The sequence below is a fragment of the Lepisosteus oculatus genome, chromosome 25 (genome assembly GCF_040954835.1).
Source record: "Lepisosteus oculatus isolate fLepOcu1 chromosome 25, fLepOcu1.hap2, whole genome shotgun sequence".
Lineage (NCBI taxonomy): Eukaryota > Metazoa > Chordata > Actinopteri > Semionotiformes > Lepisosteidae > Lepisosteus > Lepisosteus oculatus.
In genome coordinates this window covers 11,218,183-11,236,784 of record NC_090720.1, presented here as the reverse complement: position 1 = coordinate 11,236,784, position 18,602 = coordinate 11,218,183, and the positions used below count along the sequence as shown (strand labels likewise).

At 43.0% G+C, this 18,602-nt stretch overlaps 1 protein-coding gene across 3 annotated transcripts; it reads left to right on the top strand.

Annotated features, from left to right (window-relative positions):
* The first annotated feature begins 1 nt into the window (after position 1).
* On the top strand, positions 2-17,873 carry ldlrad2 (low density lipoprotein receptor class A domain containing 2). 3 transcript variants are annotated; one of them, XM_069183637.1, is made up of 5 exons: positions 2-496; positions 11,544-12,050; positions 13,952-14,101; positions 14,965-15,126; positions 15,321-17,873. In XM_069183637.1, the coding sequence occupies exons 2-5, from the start codon at positions 11,588-11,590 to the stop codon at positions 15,563-15,565; spliced, it is 1,020 nt and encodes a 339-aa protein (XP_069039738.1). In that variant the 5' UTR covers positions 2-496; positions 11,544-11,587; the 3' UTR covers positions 15,566-17,873. The 3 variants fall into 3 exon arrangements, with proteins under 3 accessions (XP_069039738.1, XP_015192301.2, XP_015192302.2); XM_015336815.2 differs by lacking the exon at positions 2-496 and adding an exon at positions 6,220-6,782; XM_015336816.2 differs by lacking the exon at positions 2-496 and adding an exon at positions 8,944-9,087.
* The last annotated feature ends 729 nt before the right edge of the window (positions 17,874-18,602 follow it).

The following is an 18,602-nucleotide window of genomic DNA, read 5'->3' as shown; positions in this document are numbered from 1 at the left end:
CTCGGGCGAGCGGGGTGGCAGGTGCTCCGGAGAGCGCGCTCAAGCCCGTCGGCGCCTTAGAAACGCGCACACTAAAGCGAAATAAAGGGTTTATAGCACATAAGTGTGCGCTTAATGGATACACACTGCTTGTTTGGTTGACCAACCATAGTTAAATGCCGGAGGGATTTTGGAGATCTTGTCAATGAGGAAATTGGTTGCGACTCGCCCGGCGTTCATTCTGCAACGCCAGCGTTTTTAAAAGCTCCGTCTCTTGGTGCAGATTTGAATGTAAAGGTTCAATTGAGAGATGCTGATATTATATTTTTTTAGATTTTGTTAGACCTGCCTTGGATAACAGATAGGTTTTTATGATCAATCTGTTTGTTATTTTGGCGAAACACTTCATCCACAAAAAAGAAATGGTCTGTGGGGCTGCACACTGGTGGTGGTGGAGGGGATCCCCATTACCTGTAAAGCGCTTTGAGTGGAGTGTCCAGAAAAGCGCTATATAAGTGTAAGTAATTATTATAATTAATACTGCTCCCTCTATTAATGCTTTTAAGGTAGAATTCCTTTTTTTATTCACATTCTATTAGAAATGTAAAGAATCAAAATGCAAGACATACGATGGAAATATGTAAAAAGCTTAATTTTCTGCTTTTAGAATTGTGAATTCCTCTGGCTGTGAAGTGCGTCTATTTCTGTATCTGTTTTGATATTTCGTCTCCTTTTTTTTGGTTTTTCTGATGTTGAAAAAACTGGTAAAAAAAATTGACGTCTTAGTCGCTTGCTTGAGAAGACGTGTGGACATTTTTTTTTTTTGCCGTGAAGTATATCGCTCGAAACGGTGAGGGGTAGCTGGTGTTCACTGCTGTCCCCTGACGGCTCCAACGTCCTTATCCGGCGGAGAAACACGGGGAAGAAGACCCTAGCTCCCCATTCTTTGTCACATTGGTATCAAAATATACTGGTATCGCCACTTCACATAGTTTAACGTTGCATTTCTGTATAGACCCATGCTGCGCTATACACAGCCTGAATTGCGGGCACCAATTATTATACTGTGTATTACTATATAATAATAATAATAATAATAATAATAATAATTGCTTTTACTTATATAGCGCTTTTCTGGACACTCCACTCAAAGCGCTTTACAGGTAATGGGGATCCCCTCCACCACCCCCAGTGTGCAGCCCCACCTGGATGATGCGACAGCAGCCATAGTGCGCCAGTACACTCCCCACACATCAGCTCTCAGTGGGGAGGAGAGCAGAGTGATGAAGCCAGTTCATACATCCCTTACAGGGCCGGACCGCCTGGATTTGCTCTGAGAAATGTTTCCCAGTTTCCTCCCACAGTCCGAAAACATGCTGACAGATGAATGTGGCTTCTGGGAAAGCCGGCCCGAGTGTGGGCCCAGAGAGTACCCTGACCTGCGCCCGTTGCTTGCTGGGCCGGTCTCAGCTGGATAAGCAGTTACGAAAGGGATGGGTGGGTGTATCGCTTCCCGAGTTAACAACGGGGGTTTTGTTTTCTTTTACTTGTTGCGAGAATGAAGTTCTGGGTTTTTGACTTGGCAGGGCTGAGACGGTGAACGCTCAGTGACCGCAGCAAGACCGGCGGTCGTGTCCGGTTCGGTATCCCCTGGGAATCCGTACCCAGCTCCATCCCGCGCAGGCGCGCCGGAGCACTTTCCGGGACACTGAATGACGCAGGCAGCTCCCGCAGGGATGTTGGAGCCTTTGCTCAGTACGATCTGGACAACCGGCAGCCCCGTGTCTGTGTGCGTTTATATCGCTTTCTCGGCGTATTTCATGCGTTCGCTAGGGATCCGAGTCCTTTAAAAACATTAAATTACGTTTAAAATCTCTTTACACAAGATAGGGGAACCCGAAAGAAAGCACATAAGGGCCCTGTGCAATTTCTATCCTTATGCGTTACAAATAAATCACTCTTATCTGTGGAGGGATGAGGAAAACCAGACGTCCCCGAGATAGCGGTGCGTGCGCATTTCGGAGTGGGGGGGCACATTTCCAGGGGATACTGGCCTGGATACGACACCTGCTTTTGTTTTTTGAGATAACTCGATTTCTGGTTTATAAACGCGTACCGTCTGGTTTTCTTTGATAATTTGTGTTTTAAACCAATGCATAAAATATTGTTGCAAAGGAACAAGTAATAGGTTTATTCCATGCTGAAAAAAGGCTGAAGAAGGCTCCACGGCCGAAACGTTGTGTTCTCTTTCTTCTTTTTTTCAGCATGGAATAAACCTATTACTTGTTCCTTTGCAGCCTACGCATGCTGACGCAGCTACCCACATAAAATATTGTTGATTTTTTCTTCCCCGTAAGGCCTTTTAACAGGGTTGGCCTGACTGCGCTGGGAATGGATGGGACTTTAATTCCGAACTCTTAACATGGTGCATTTTTGCTTAGACACAGAAGGGCTAGATGCGTTTTTGCCACAGTACTTTAATGTCGATCCTTACCTACGCAGTATGGTCTCCCGTCTTGCCCTCTGCTCTTAGATACACACTGCCAGCGGGGAGAAATAGAGTCAGGGGTGCACATCCTACTGCACTGTGACAGATATTCCGGGATTAGTGAAACATTCTTCCCTATATTCAGAAATCTAATCCCAGAGTTCCCACACCTGCCAGCGGTCTCCCACAACAGGTCCCAATCCTACTGGAACAGGGAGGAGGGAACTCAGTTGAACTGGCAGCCCAGTATGTGATCTCCTACCACAGCCTGAGGAACAGTGAGTCTGTCCCCCAATAATGCTCAATATGTTTACAGTATATGTCAATATTTTGTGATATGTCTAGGTTGTAAATGTCTGTAATACGTCTGTAGATTTTTTGTTTTGTTTCATGTTCATTTTATTTGCTTTGGCAACACTGATTGTACCCATCGGTCATGCTAATAAAGCCCTTGAATTGAACTGAAAATACCCAGAGGGTGACATCACACCCCTCCCACTGCGAACGTGGGCTCGTCCCCTCCGCAGATCGGAGGCGCGCATACTGTACCTCTGACTAACTCGCGTGGCAGACAACCAAATAATCAGGGGGCAGGAGGATGCAGGATCCGTGCCGACGCGTGCGTGTCCGTGAGAATGCCGTGTCCACCCAAGACTCCGGTTTCACCAATCCAGTGGACTGACGATCCCCGCGAGACACAAACGAACGCAAAAAAACGCTCAGGTGGTTCTCTAGCAAAAAGGAAAACTGATTTTGGGGGGGCTCTCTATTAAATGTAACACAGCCTCGTGCGTTTTTCGAATGAGCGATTTATTACATTTATATAGCGCCTTTATCCCCCCCAAGTGACGTTATACATGGTACTAATAATAATAATTGCTTACACTTATATAGCGCTTTTCTGGACACTCCACTCAAAGCGCTTTACAGGTAATGGGGATCCCCTCCATCACCACCAGTGTGCAGCCCCACCTGGATGATGCGACGGCACCCAGGACCAGCCGGCAGTGAATTCTGAATGGGATCTCAGGATGCACAGCTCCACTCACCTGGCTCGATCACTGTAGAACGGAAGCGCATTGCTGCCACTAAGTTAAAGTTAAAAATCCTCTCCCTTATTTCGTAATTGCCAGGTAGTAATTCTTGCGTACTTTATGTGATCACGCGATAGCGCAATTGTCATTTAATACCTACAATATCGCTACGTGCGGACTTTCAGTTTTAAGCGGTGGGACTGACCGCACGTGTAACTGTTCATAACGGAACCGTCGTTGCTTTGATCTCTAAATCCCACAAAACTGGTCCTCGTGCTTATAATGATTCTGTTCATATTGGCTAAAAATTGCATGGTGTCATTATAACTAAACCCCAGTCGAAAGTAAATCCGTACTGGATGCGTTCAGTGCACAACTTAACAGGTTGTACATACTGTACACTGACGTAATCATTGCTACCTCGTAATAACGAGATTAAGGGACGATGTTTTCCCCCTTTTTGGCAGCAATGCGCTTCCGTACTGTAGGGGTGGGTTCAGTTCCACACCCGGGATGCTGTCTGCGTGGAGTTTCCCTGTTCTCCGTGTGACGGTGTGGGTTTCCCCCGGGTGCTCCGATGTCGTTCTGCATGCCTTTGTCTGTGTGTGCCCTGCGATGCACTGGGGTGTACCCTGCCTTGCGCCCGTTGCTCGCTGGGTGTCACGACCACCAGCCAGCGGAGATCATCTTACAAAAGAACTGACCAGTACCAGCAGCGGGTTAATAATAACGAGCGCCGCCGCACGTGTTAATCCATCAGCACAATGTAAACCATCCTAACCCGCTTCCCGCTGCTCGGTATTGGGTCTACTGCTTGAGAGCGCTACCTGGTGTTGATTCTGGATTCAGGATTCTGGATTCTGGATTCTGCCACTAGTTGTACTTCCTGGATTTCAAACCACCTTTCTCCTTTTGACCACGGACTCGCCTGACGTACCGGATTGTTCGCCTGCTTCGTCACCTACAGTACCTACTCCTGCGTCTGCACAGGATCTGTATACCTTTTCCTTGAGGATTCCTGACACTGGGATAGGCTCCGTCTCCCCTCGCAATCCTGTATTGAATAAAGTGGTTAGAAAATGAATGGATCGATTCACTCCAAGCATCCAAGACTAAAATACTAAAAAAAAACATCTCTTGTTAATTTCCACTTGTGTGCTGACTTCTTATAAAAAAACCTTTCCCTCTCAGTCTTCTTCTGAATGTAAATGATACTTTATACCACAAATCCACGTCTTATGTTTTATCATTTTCGTTCTTTTCCTTAGGAAATCTATATAAAAAGATATACTGTGTATTGTGATCCCTCATCTACAGCAATATTATAATTACAAAAAATGCTAAAGAGTTAATGTAATTTGAAATTGAATAATTTCTGCAGTGCACTTCCTTTACTATATTATCTTGTTTATGTTAATTGAGAACTTTCACAGCCTTACAATCATTAAGATTTCCAGTTTTACCACACAAAGTGAAATGACTTAATTCTGCAACTATGCAAATGTTTTAAAGCCAGTTGTTCGGAGTAGGGGGCAGCACAGTGCTGCAGTTAGCAGTGCTGCTTTGTAGCTCTGGGGTCCTGGGTTCAATTCCAGACCTGGGGTTCTGTCTGTGTGGAGTTTACATGTTCTCTGTGTGATTATGTAGGTTTACTCCTGGTGTTCTGGTTTCTCCCCACAGTCCAAAGACTTACTGGTAGATTAATGGTTTCTGGGCAACTGGCCTTGTGAGGGGACACTTTTCTGTGGATTGTTCTGGACAGAGAAGCTGATAAAAGCCGCCTTTGCTCCTTGTCCCAGACTCTCAGGGCCACCCACTGAGAGCGTCCCATTAATTTTGACTAGGGGTTTCTAATATTGTGGCCAGCCGATGTGTTAGCTCCATCAAATGTTTGTTTTTGTTTTGAAAAATTAGTTTCACTCAGCTGTGACATTCTTCGGATTTAGTTGGATGTGTATTCACAAGATTACTTTCGTTCAAACTACAGGATAGATGACCCTGGCGTTTGGGCAAAATTGAAATGTTACGGATGAAATTCATTTTGTGAATGCAGGTCCAGCTGGATTCTAAAACTTCGACAGCTACGACTTTAACAGCTACCGCGTTATTAGAATCACGCCGGTTAACTGGCACCATTAACAGGTGTCGGCTTGGCTCACAGCTCTTGAGGTCTGTCCTTCGTGGAGGTTGCATGTTCGCATAGCATTCTCTCGCGTTTCAAAGCCGTGCTTTCAGTTAGTCAGTCAGTGAGTTTCCTAATGATCTGTGATCGCGTTGAGATGCACTGTACGAGTCAACAGCTCGGGGTTTAGTCTTACTTTACGGTACATTCTTCACGTTGCCAAGACACTTACCACGCATATACGACTTTTTAATAAATGGTGGCACAATTTCATGTTTTATTATTACTGCAGTCGATTGCTGTTCACGTTTATTACATAAATGATTTTTTTTGCAAGGTTTTTCATTGAGGGCAAACATTCTGTGGTGATCCCGGCGTTCGCGTCGTACAAATGGCCTCTTTAATGAACTTTTTCATTAATTAAAAAGGAAGTCGTTGGCTACTGTACTATGCTGGGTTGCACAGGTTATTTTATTCTTATTCCTGACAGACCTTACTTTGAAAAGATCAGTTTCGGATCTCTGTTTTTTTTTATAATGATTAAAAAAGCGTCCATCGGTCTATAACGTTCTCACTGCGATAAAAACGGATCCCCAGCTTCTTTCGCCTGATATTTCTGGTCCTTGAAGTAATCCTGTGTGTTTACAAGGTCCTTACTTTCTCACTAACCTCTTTCTTTGTACGGGGGCAAATAGCCACTATACGGGCCGTGTTGACCCTTTAAATTAGCGCCGTTGTCATGGTGATCCGAGGACACCCAGAAACAAAGAGAGGGATAAGCTACACACAAAAGTCAAGTTATTAATCTCTACGGGATATCGCAAACTTATAAGAAAAAAAATAAGATTTTTTTTTTTTTAAAGCATCAATCACCAGTACACCCATCCCGCCTTCTCCCCCGACGCCTGCATTGGAAATTCAAGGGCGACGTGTTAGCGTTTGTCGGTGGAGGTTGCAGTTGGGCTCCATAGAGAAACAGCTGTTGTTGGCTTAAGGGGAACCCCCGTGTCACGCGGCTGAAGTGGAGTGCTCGTTGGGAACAGCCGAGACGCATTTAGGAATGTCGAAATGGCTGACGCGAGGGACCGGTTACAGCGCCTGTCAAAACTATTTGTTCTGCTAAACTTTATGACACTCCGGGCTCATGCCATCGAGACAGGTAAGGAGACAAGGGAATCCATTTTTAAGATTTATAGGGTGCTTCATTTGTATATTTCCACATCCCACTTGCAATTAGCCTGACATTTTGTCCCGGGTGCTTAATTTATCTGTAGCTCTTGGCAGCCCGTTAGCACTTTTGTTTGTGCGAATTATGTACCATTGCCGTTATGTAGCTTTTAAGTTGCGCTTCTCTTTGACCTGCCCCGAGCTTTGTGGCCACAAAACTTCTGATGAATGAAAACGTAATAGGCTACTAACTGGCTTTATTGCCCGCCAGAGACAGGAATATTGTAAAAAAAAAATATTTACGTGCAGTACAAATGATTTTTATTGTGGAAAGCAAGGAAGTAAAGCGTTTATATAGTGTCTCAAAACGTTGTTTAACGTTTGTTTAGATTGTGGAATTTATAGCTGACAAAACAATGCATCAATATTGATTTACATACATTTAAAGCATAGGCAAAGAAACATCTTTAATGTATGAATTATATTAATGCCCATTAATGAAACACACCAGCAAACACATTTGCATGCATTTACAGTGCATTACGTCCCCTTTTAAGCCTGTGGAGTACAAATTGTCAACGCTTACAAAACTCAATATGAATGTTCTTTTTTTATATCTTTAATAAATCAGTTATAAGTTTCCACGAAAGGTATTTATTTTTATTTATCCAATTAAAAGAGGGGCCCGTTTCCTTTGCCTTTGAATACCAAATTTTAAAACTACGTTCCTTCTTCCATTGACTCATGCTGGTTTTCTATTCTGGAGGCTTGCAGTTATTCCTAGAAACAAAAAAAATCGCTCTATAAATCACCCTATTTCAAAGCGTTGTTTTTCCTCTCCCTGCCAAAATTCTCCCCATCCAATTAAGATTTAAGTTCCTTTTATTTTTTTCTAAATCGACAATTAACATTTTAGTTGTAGGCGACACTTTTTTTTGACAGTGCGGTTGTGAACAGATTTCATTGCGCAGTCTGTGCGCTTTGTTTGGACTTCCTACGATCCACTTAGCATTCGACATCCCGAGCACGCATTGTGCGCAAACAAACCAGAAGGCGCTTTTGTTTAAAACTGTGGTTTTGTTCCCGAAAGCATGTAACGCTATCGACCTAATATATTGTACGATATCAATACAGAACCCTTAAACATTCCGAGAGCTTTCGCATGTGCTTTATAGAACTAGCTTGTTTTGGCAATTTTTTAAAACGGGTAACTTTGGTAGCTGCAGGTGTTCCAATTCTCGCCCAGAGAGTCCAAAAGAAAAGAACATTTGGCGAAATTATATCACGTAAAACGCAAGGTTTTGTGAGCTCGGATTCTTTCCACATACAGTACATATAAACAATGGCTTTTTCGTCATGCTGTACATGATTCCGTTATGTCATTTAGTAAAAGCCTGATACTATTTTGAAAGCAGATTTAAAAAAAAATGATTGGTAAATGGTTTTCAATCTGTGTTTTTTGATTGCGATTTTGCGGACAAAAGTCGGATAAGGTTATTTAAAATGTGAAACAAAAAAAAGACAGGACCGTTCCATATACATGAGGTTGCAACTGAAGAAGATTCAGTGTATGTTTAGGCAAACCCAATCCCTGAGACGTAATCTAGAAAAGGTAATATTAAACACTTAAAAATTATTCAAATAACAGACGTAAGATGTTTTTCACTTTTTACATGTTAACCAGATTTTTAACAAGAGCAATAACTGCACTCAGAATTGGGACAGAATGTGGAGTATTTTAAGACGCATTGTGATAAAAATGTTTAACGATACAGGGTTTTTTCCCCATGAAAGAAAAAAAAAGAAAAATGAATCATGGGTCATTTCCAAATGTTGATTGGAACACTGCTGCCGCACAGTACACAGCGCTCGAAAGGCGCCGTAACTTCCTAAAACTGTTCTGCTCCATGCGGCTGTACCCCAGTAAAAAGTTTATTTGCGAGTTGGCGTTTTGCTTTCCCAGTGAAGAGGAAATGTGTTTGCCGAGGGTCTGAATCATGGGTGGGTTCCCACAAACGAAGCTCCCCCTGTGACATTCCTGAGAAGCAGTCCTGAAGCGAGTGGCATTCACCCGTGGAAACGGGACTAATAAATGCCCACGAGGTGATAAATCTTTGTATTATTAGGGCTTCGTTCCAAATGGGTGAGGCCGAGAGGACTGCTCGTGATAGATAACGGCTAAGCATGTCGTAAAGCCTTTAACCCTGTAAAAAGTATTAAAAACCGTTTTCTCTGGCAAGACGGACAAGGCAGCTATTTTGGTGACTTTTTTTAGGCTTTAAAAAGCAAAAACAAATGTGAGTACAATAGCCTTTTTTATACCTTAAAGTGTACGATCTAGTGCAGCTTAATGAAATCCATCCTAGTCTCAAAGACGCACCACGAAAACATTTCCAGGAATACGTTACATTCGCAGCACCTGCGCCTTAATTGAAAACAATACTTTAAACCTGATAGAATTTTGTTGTGGTTTTTGTACCTGTCAGTAACAGGTTATTGACAAAAGTGCTTGGCTTTTAAGTGCTTCATTTTTTATTCGAAAACAAATATTCATGTATAGTTCAAGATGACTAAACAGTGAGTCTCAGATTACAACTTTTCCAATAGGAATTGCTGAGGAAAAAGCGGAATGAGTTTTTTTTAGGAGAGTAGGTATCTATTACCTCTTCAGATGGACAACAGTTTGTCTCAAGGTACTTGGGACAGAAGGTCTTCTTTAACCCTGAAGAAAGAAAAGGACACTGCAGTAGGTATTCTGCAGGTGATGTTCGGATGGAGAGGTGTGGGTGAGGAGCTATGATACATTAGTGTGTGGGGGCTGCAGAGGAACAAATAAGGTTATTTCCACTCCGGAAAACAGAAAAGAGAAACAATGTGCAACATTTTGACTGTTGGGCTCTCTTGACTCACTCCTCAAGAAGACACAACAGCTGAAACTTTGTGTTTTTTCTTTCTACTTTTTAATTTGGACTTAATTTTCATCTGTTCTTGTGAAGTTAAAACATCGTATTGGGTGTTCCACGGTACATATCAAGCTTGAAGATCAGTCTCTTTCCTTTTGACTGTTGAGACATTCATTCTGTTGCACTGACACCACAACTGGTGCTAAGTTTTGCCAGTGATGCTGTAGATCTCCTTTAGATGAACAAAAACGGGGAATCTGAAATGGTGTCTTTGTCTGCTTGTACTTCAAAAGTATGTACAGTAGTAAAGCATCTTACAGTAATAGTATTTATACTGCTGTTAAATTATCCTTCATATCTATATAAAAAACAACTAAAAATGTAATCTATCTTAGTGAAGATGTCTCGCAAATTTAGAATACGCATAGCTTGTTCAAAAAAAATATTGGCTAGCCAGTAATAAAATAATAATGGCTTTCACATTGGGTCAGATATACTTCTGAAAAAAAAGAAATGCAACACCTCCTCCTCCACCCTCTGGCCCTCCCGTCTGCGTGGGACAGGCTGAAGAGAGACTCATCTGTGAAGAGGAACTGATGCCACTGCTGACGAGTCCACCGCAGCCTCTGTCTGGCCCAAGCCAGTCGGGTGTGACGTCTAGGAGGTGTGAGCAGAGGGCCTCTGACAGGTCGCCTTGCTCTAACACCAGCAGCATGGAGCCTCACTGTCCTGTCACTGATGTGGACATTGTGTCTGCCGGCAGGTTCAGCAGCAGTACCGGTGGCAGATCTGAAATTATCTCTCAGGTGGACCGGTCTGATGTGTTGGTCCTGCTCTGGTGTGGTCACTTGAGGCCGACCAGATCTTGGACGGTCATCTGTCCTGCCGGTCTGCTGAAACCTTCTCTGCAGTCAGGAAACAGTGGAGCAGATTACTCCATAGTGTCTGGCAACGCTGGAAAACGACATGTCTGCCTGCAGCATGCCAGTGGCCCTCTCCCTTGCTTCTGGTGACATTCGAGGCATTATGAAATGCACAGAAAACTGACTAAGTGTGGCCTTTTTCTTGCAGTGACCTAAGCTTCGAATTAAGGCCTTTTTAAAGGTGACCTGATCAGGCATTGTTCCACCTGGACCTCGTTGGGTAAAAGTGCACCTAACGAGCTTTCGTGTGATCGGCAAGTTGCAGTGCCTCACTGCACAAGCTGTACTGCTGGTCAGAGGGCTTAAAACAAATTGACAACTTTTTGTGAAAGTTCATAAACTATAACTACTTTATACAGTGACTATAAAAAGTGTTCACCCCCCTTGGACTTTATCACATTTTATTGTGTTGCAGCATGGAACCATGATGTATTGAACTGAGTATTTCTGCCACTCATCGACACAAAGTACTCTATAATATCAAAGTGATAAGTGATAGTTTCCTAAATTAATTAAAAATAACAAACACCCCCCCAGAGTTAATACTTGGTAGGACCACCTTTAGCACCAATTACAGCTGTGAGTCTCTTTGGATAAGTCTCTATCCGCATTGCAAATCTTGACACTGGAATTTTTGCCCATTCTTCTTGGGCAAATTGCTCAAGCTCCATCAGGTTGGGTGGGGACTGTTTGTGAACAGCAGAAAAATGTGAAAAAGGCCAAGCGGGGTGAGTACTTTTTATAGGCACTGTAGTATTCTCATTCCAGAAAATGTTGCATTTCTTTTTTCTATCAGTATATATTCTGTCTCGGGATACCAAGAGGGACTATCAGGCCATGTGGCAGCTACAGCATCTTCATCAGTAACAAAGCAAGAATAATTTCGGACAGTCCCAGTGGTTAACAGTCTCTCCGTGTTCCTCCCAGTGAATCTAGTGGACTTCTGTGGGCAGACCATCCATGGAGACGGAATGATAGTCAACTCGCACAGGGAGTCCCGGAAGTACTACTTCGTCACCATGGGAACAGACTGTCACCTGACCATGCAGGCCGCCTCACCCAAAGACAAGGTGCAGTTCCAGTTCCGCTTCTTCCTGGTGTACAGCCTCCTGAGGGTCAACTCCCTGAGCCAGCCCCACCCCAGCCCCCCCCCCGAGGGCGCGCGGCAGCTCCTCTCCGCCGGGCCCACGGGGCCTGGTCCTCGCAGTGAGGCCACGCCCAGAGACGGAGCCCCGGACCCCTGTCACGCCGGCTCCTACATCCAGTTCTACGACGGCAGGGACAAGGCCGCCCCGGTCATGGGCCCGCCGCTGTGTGGGAAGAGCCTGCCCAGACCCGTTCTGTCCACAGGGAACTACCTGACGCTGCGGCTGGTGACCAGGGGGACACAGCCAAGAGTGGACTTCGTCGGGGATTTTACGTCCTTCAGGCTCGGTGAGAGTTCGGACTTTTAATTTTTTTAGACACTTTGAAAAATGGATTTCAGGGATATTTTTTATAGATACTGTAATATATATGCAATACACTATAGATCCTAGAATATATATATATATTATCGCCAGCAGCCATATCACCCTGCAACTCACAACTGGCAACCCACTGAAGCAGATGTGAGCCTGGTCAGTACCTGGATGGGAGACCACCTGGGAAAAACTAAGGTTGCTGCTGGAAGAGGTGTTAGTGGGGCCAGCGGGGGGCGCTCACCCTGCGGTCCATGTGGGTCCTAATGCCCCAGTGTAGTGATGGGGACACTAGACTGTAAACAGGCGCCGTCCTTCGGATGAGATGTAAAACCGAGGTCCTGACTCTCTGTGGTCATTAAAAATCCCAGGGTGTTTCTCGAAAAGAGTAGGGGTGTAACCCCACCGTCCTGGCCATATTTCCCATTGGCCCTTACCAATCATGGCCTCCTAATAATCCCCCTCTATGAATTGGCTTCGTTACTCTGCTCTCCTCCCCGCTGAGAGCTGATGTTTGGGGAGCGTTCTGGCGCACTATGGCTGCCGGCGCATCATCCAGGTGGGGCTGCACACTGGTGGTGGTGGAGGGGATCCTATTACCTGTAAAGCACTTTAAATGGAGTGTCCAGAAAAGCGTTATATAAGTGAAAGCAATTATTATAATTATTATTATATACAGTACACTATAGATAGTATAACTCACCGGTCCCGTTGAGTAATCTCACAGGCAGGGAGGAGACGCTGACTTCCAGGGGATTTGGGATGTCTGCATAATGTCCGGCTTCCTGGATTGAGCAGTGCTGTTTTCATTGATGATGTGATTGATTTGCTGTTTCTAAACCATGCTCTGCATGTGTAGATCTGTGAAAACAGTTCCACATGATGGCCCTTTATTTACACCCTATACACACCGACCATTCCAACTTTATACAAGGGCTGATTAATAGGTTTATAGAACAGGAGTCATAAGATGGTTTTGTTTTAAGCACAAGGTGCCTATAACACTTTGCTGTTTAACCTGCCTTTATTTTGGTAAATGTAGCAACATCTGTTCATGTTAGGTTGTCCCAGTGAAGGGGTCATCTGCTGCAGGACCTGTACCATGAATTTACCCCTTTGAACCCCCGAAATTGAGTGCTGTGATCTCGCCCATTGATAGATGTGTGTGGAACACCCTGGAGAGAGAGGACCCCTGTTCCCCCCACTGCATAGACCCTTGTTTGGACTCAAGTTATGATAATAAATATATATCTGGTTACCCGTAATCATAAAGGCAGTTCCAGGGTGGGCTGGATCCTCATCAAAGATTCATAGGAGATTATAGCTTTTCAGCAACTCATGAAGAACTTGAAATACAATAACAGCTGTAGATGATTTCAAAACATTTCCATGGAAAATGGCACCATTTCCTGCACCCTCATTAATCTTAATGCAAGGATTTGCCTGAATCTTAAATCATTGATCATCATCAAGAAATTCCTAACTCAACTGATCAACTGTTCACATGGCGAATGTTGAGAACATGGGTCTGGATTTCAGTGGGCTTCTCATTTTATTTGACCAGGAACTGTGCTTAATTTGAGCAAGATCCTTATTTTTAAGTGGGTAGCTGTATTTCTGTTGTCACACCTCAGGCCGATAAAAAATGTGAATTATTTAATCAGTATAATGTTCTAAAGTCATAGGCTTTCAAAAGAGTCCTGAACTGGAGTGCCGTCACCCTCCTTCACTCATCCTTGTATCAGTTCTTGTTTCTTCAGACAATTGCTAAATAAGTAATTAACACTACAAGAACGCGTGGTTGGTTTCTAAAGTGTGGATGTGGCCTGTTGGTGCTTTTTGATCTTTACTCTGTTGTTGTCTTTGAGGTTTTAGGGTTCAACCATTCTGAGTGCAGCGGTGAGCCCTATTTCTCCTGCCACAATGGGAAATGCATTCCCATGAACCTGGTCTGTGATGACCGGGGGCTGGACAACTGTGGAGATGGCAGTGACCAGTCATCTCTACCGCCCGCAGAATGCCGAGGTCAGTAGAACTCTGTTCAAATGGGAATGAATTAGCTTGTTCATAAATTGTTATTTTTGTGAAGTCTCATTTACACTGAGCTGGTCCTACATACCTCCTGAATTAAAAAAAAAACATTGATTGGCTGACAACTCTACAGTGAAGGTCAATTTGTCACAATGAGAAGCACAAGAATGACAATTTAAGATTGTATGAAAAGGCATTGGTATGTTTGTGGCTGGTCATTTACAGTTTATAGACTCGTTACCACTATCTTATTAACTAACAATTGTGCTACATACAAATGTTTGCTTTTTCAACACTGTGTTCAACTGCAAATATCAAGATTGCTTTGAACTAAGAACATTTTTTTCAACAAAATTCATGCTAAATCCTGAAAGTTGTGTGTAATTGTTTGAGACTTACTGTCATGTGTTAAACATTCTGAGGGATTTGCGTTTAATTTTTTATGACAGTTAATATTTATGCTCTTCAGAAAAAAAACACCACCAGTCTTCATTGACATTTTTAACAAATGAGCTTGAAACAATCAAAAACACTGACACAACTATTACTGACAGATCCTGACTAGGTCAGGGTGAGCAGTGAAACCTCTGATTTGTTTAGGTTAAGGATTTCTTAACTAAGGCTCATCATCAGCAATGAAGCAAACGAAAAACACTGCACAGGATTCACACCTAGTATTGCTTTTCAATCAAGGAATGGCCTAAGTATCTGCAGATATCAGTGAGTCATTTCTAATATGCGAGTGGACTAAACCTGAAATTTGGCCAAATCAAATTATTGTCCCTGTGATTATGGTGTATCTGTGTGCCAGTTTGTGAAGAGGGAAAAGAACGCCTTTCTTGTGTTTCCTCATAAAGGGCCAAGTTCCACAGTTCCAACGAAGTCCCCAGGAATGACCTCATCTCCGTCCATCTTAACCCCGCCCACTGACACCTCACCTACCAATCAGAGCTGTGCTGGCAGCTTGCAGACTCCGCCTCTGTCTCCAGATGCTGTTCCCCAGCCTGACTCCATCACAGGTAGGTGAGATTCCCTAGGCCTTAGCCTACATCACATGTTGGTACAACTCCCCTTGCCTCCATAGCTGGCATCTCCTGTTCATCTCAGTGCCTCATGTCTTAGGTTTCCCATCTTGTCATCTTGTCTTGCATGTTCCCTTTGTTTTATTATGTGGTCTCTTCACTGCCGGCTGCCTGCCTCTTCTGTTCCCCAGATAAGAAGACGTACGTGTCTCTCATTGCCCTGTACATTGCGCTGGGGGTGATAGCTGGGGTGGTGCTGCTCTTCTGGTGCTGCTGGTCCCCTGGCTGGTTCCTGTGGAGGGTCAGCGTCTGCCGGTTCATCCCGTGCTGTAACTCGGCCTGTGCCTCCTGCCAGCTGTGCACTCGCAGCTGCTCCAGGAAGGAGCTCCGCTTGGCCAAGGTCACTCCCCAGAACAGCACCACTGTGGCCATGTAGCCTGGGGTGCCAACCGGTCAGCGCCGGAGCCCCGGAGTCTCCTGGAATCGCCGATCACTTTCCCCGTCTCTGGATAAAATCTCCGAGAGTTCCCCCCTGTTAGCGTGAGATAGTGATCATTCCGTATTTTCAACAGCATCTCATAAACGTGGTAAAAAGACTATAAATCCTGTCACCAAGATGGTCATGCACAGAGTATTTATACCTAAAACCTTACTAGATTGTCAGTCACTTGAGGTGTAACATACAATACCGAAACCTTCAGGAGAGGAATTCTCTATCATTATCTGTGTAACAGCTTCTGTTGTTTAGGAATCAAGGCAATAATGATGAAGTCTTGAATTGCAGTGTCATATTAGTATCATTTATTTGCTGGGATGGAAGCTTTTTAAATTGTGGTTAGCTGACACAGAAGTATTTCATGCATAATGCTATCTTTTTCCATCACGAGTCATTTGTGTTAAAGATAATGCCAACTGCCCTGGTAACAGATGTTGCTCATATATGCTTTGTCTGCCTTTACGTCCGCTTGTGATGTTGTCGCCCCCTGACAGGCAGCCCTTTGTTAAAAAGGAATAATCTGATCAAAGTCCTGAGTTGCAATGGTTGTCTTTAGGCTGCAGTTCTCTCGGTGGTTTCCATGGTGACAAACAACTTCTTTAACTATGTTGTTCCAGGGCAAAAATTCACACTCAGGCCTACACACACAAATAAAATGTTCCAACTGGTCCTTGGATGATGATTTATTGCTGCTGCTTTAAAAAAAATGAACAAAATAATTGTCAACTGCAACCAGCACTTCAGCTTTTAGAGACTCCTTGCTTTTTGGGAAACGTTCTTACAAAATATATTGAAATACCAATACTCAGTCCTTCAGTTCCAATATACTCAGCCGAATATAGTTTTTCACATTGGTAAGCAGGCAGAGCTGGAATTAGACTCCACTTGCATACTAATATGAAAAAAATTACAAATTCTTCTCAGCTTTTCAGTTAAAAACATACATATGTGAGTGCTGTTTGGAAAGACTACAGGCTACAGACTAGATACAGGCTTAATGTTCCACATCAGACGTTTATTTAAGTGCCGAAAATAAAAAAGGTCAAGTACATACTCCAATTGAAGAGCTCACCATCCCTTAGTAATGAAGAATGTAACTGAAATACAAACAGAAGAAAAAGGATGCCTTCTCCTGAGATGGTTTGCCATGAAAAACTCACTTTTTCAGATAGATCCAGGGAGTTAAAGAAGGAACAACTAAAGCAGTAATCAACATTCTTTAACTCCAGAATTGTAGTCTGGGACATTCTTCAGGTAAAGTGAGATTAAGTATTAATTTTGAACAAAGTTCTGTGACTCTCAAAGGACTGGAGTTGGCACGACAACACAGGGCTCTTCAGGAGGGCTTCATTTAATCATGTACAGTAATCCGTCCCTGTACGAGAAACCACTCTACGTGTTTTCATTTATACGAGATGTAGTCATTCCTATATTGCATTTAATGAGTAGATTTTTACTCTTATGTGCTGGGCTCTCATAAAGCATTGCAAAGATTGAACATTTCTCTTATCTTCCCAGATGTTCAGTTTTGGTGTGTTTTGTTTTTTAAAAATTGAGGAATTTACCATTTTTTATTACATTTGAACTTTTATTATAATTAAGGCTTGAGTCTGTGTTAAGTGCATATAGTATAGGACGGTACCTAAGGTGTATGCATGTGCTAATGACTATAACAATGTAAAGTAACTACAGTACTGTACTGTAATTGAGCAGGAGTGTTGCTATTTTGTATGCATTGCCTAATGACTTTAAGCACGCTACTTGAATAATTAGTGTTATTGTTTTCATACTTAAGTACCATTCTGTGCTGTATTAAGGTGAAGGTTAGGTGTCTAAAGGAATATATTTGACTCCTGGAACCAGTCAGAGATGCCGGAGGAATTAATGCGAATTTTATTTGATTTATGGATGTTTTCACCTTATGAACAATTTTTGAGGAACAAATGAAACTCGTATATGGAAGGATTATAGTTTTTGAGTGAACATTTGTCGCTTGTTAGTTGTTTCATATTGTTGTTAATTCTGCCTGTAAAGTGATGGTTTTGAGATGAAAGAATACCAGGGAAGGTCTTTTTCACAAAACATAAAATGGTTGCAACTAGATATGATGTAAATGAGTCTCAATACTGTAGATACACACGAATTTCAGGCAGGCTACCCCTGTGACTTTAAAAAAAGTATTGTAATGTAATGCTATTATAATAAATAAAATTAGTGTCTTTGCAGATGGTGTAAAGAAATGCTTGGATATTCTTGGTTTTGTCCTTTGTATTGTCTCAATAAAATTGACAATTGACTGCAAACATTAAAGACTGAAAGACTTTGGGCATTTTAGATAAGCTAAACATTGTCCTTACCTGTCCTTACAAGAACACATCAGAGTTCTGAAACCAACCAACAGGATATTGACTATCCCATGGGAACAACACACAAAGCCCAACATCCTGGATTTTCTCGAAAAGGTAGAAGTCTAAAAAAATGTCGATTTTATTTTTTAAAAACATGAGCAGTAGGTGTTTGCCAACTGCAAACAGCACAAAAAAAGCTCAACATCCTAGATTTTCTTGAAAAGGTAGAAGTCTTAAAATGTTTCTATTTTTGTTTTTTCAAACACAGAAGCAATAGGTGTTTGCTTTTTGCACATCAAGCAGATGTTCCTCCTTTGCCTTTCAAAACATAGTGCACAGTGCACTAGCATAGTGCACTAACATAGTGCACAGTGCACTAACAGTGCACAGTAAAATCCTGCATTCTTTTAGCTTCCAGCTTTGTGCATTTTATCCGTTCACATATTTCTGCACACAGAACATCCATCCATTTTCTAACCACTTCATCCAATTCACGATCAGGGGGAGCCGGAGGCTATCTATCCCAGCAAGCAATGGGCAGAAGGCGGGATACACCCAGGATGCAGAGCAGACAGACACAAACATAATCACACCAGGGCCAGTTTCCCGAGAGGCCAGTTATCCTACCA

Coding starts and splice junctions, on each gene's coding strand:
- ldlrad2 (XM_015336815.2), top strand. CDS start 6,692: ATGGCTGACGCGAGGGACCGGTTACAGCGCCTGTCAAAACTATTTGTT. Junction 6,783..11,543: donor GGCTCATGCCATCGAGACAG/GTAAGGAGACAA, acceptor TGTTCCTCCCAG/TGAATCTAGTGGACTTCTGT. Junction 15,127..15,320: donor CCAGCCTGACTCCATCACAG/GTAGGTGAGATT, acceptor TCTGTTCCCCAG/ATAAGAAGACGTACGTGTCT.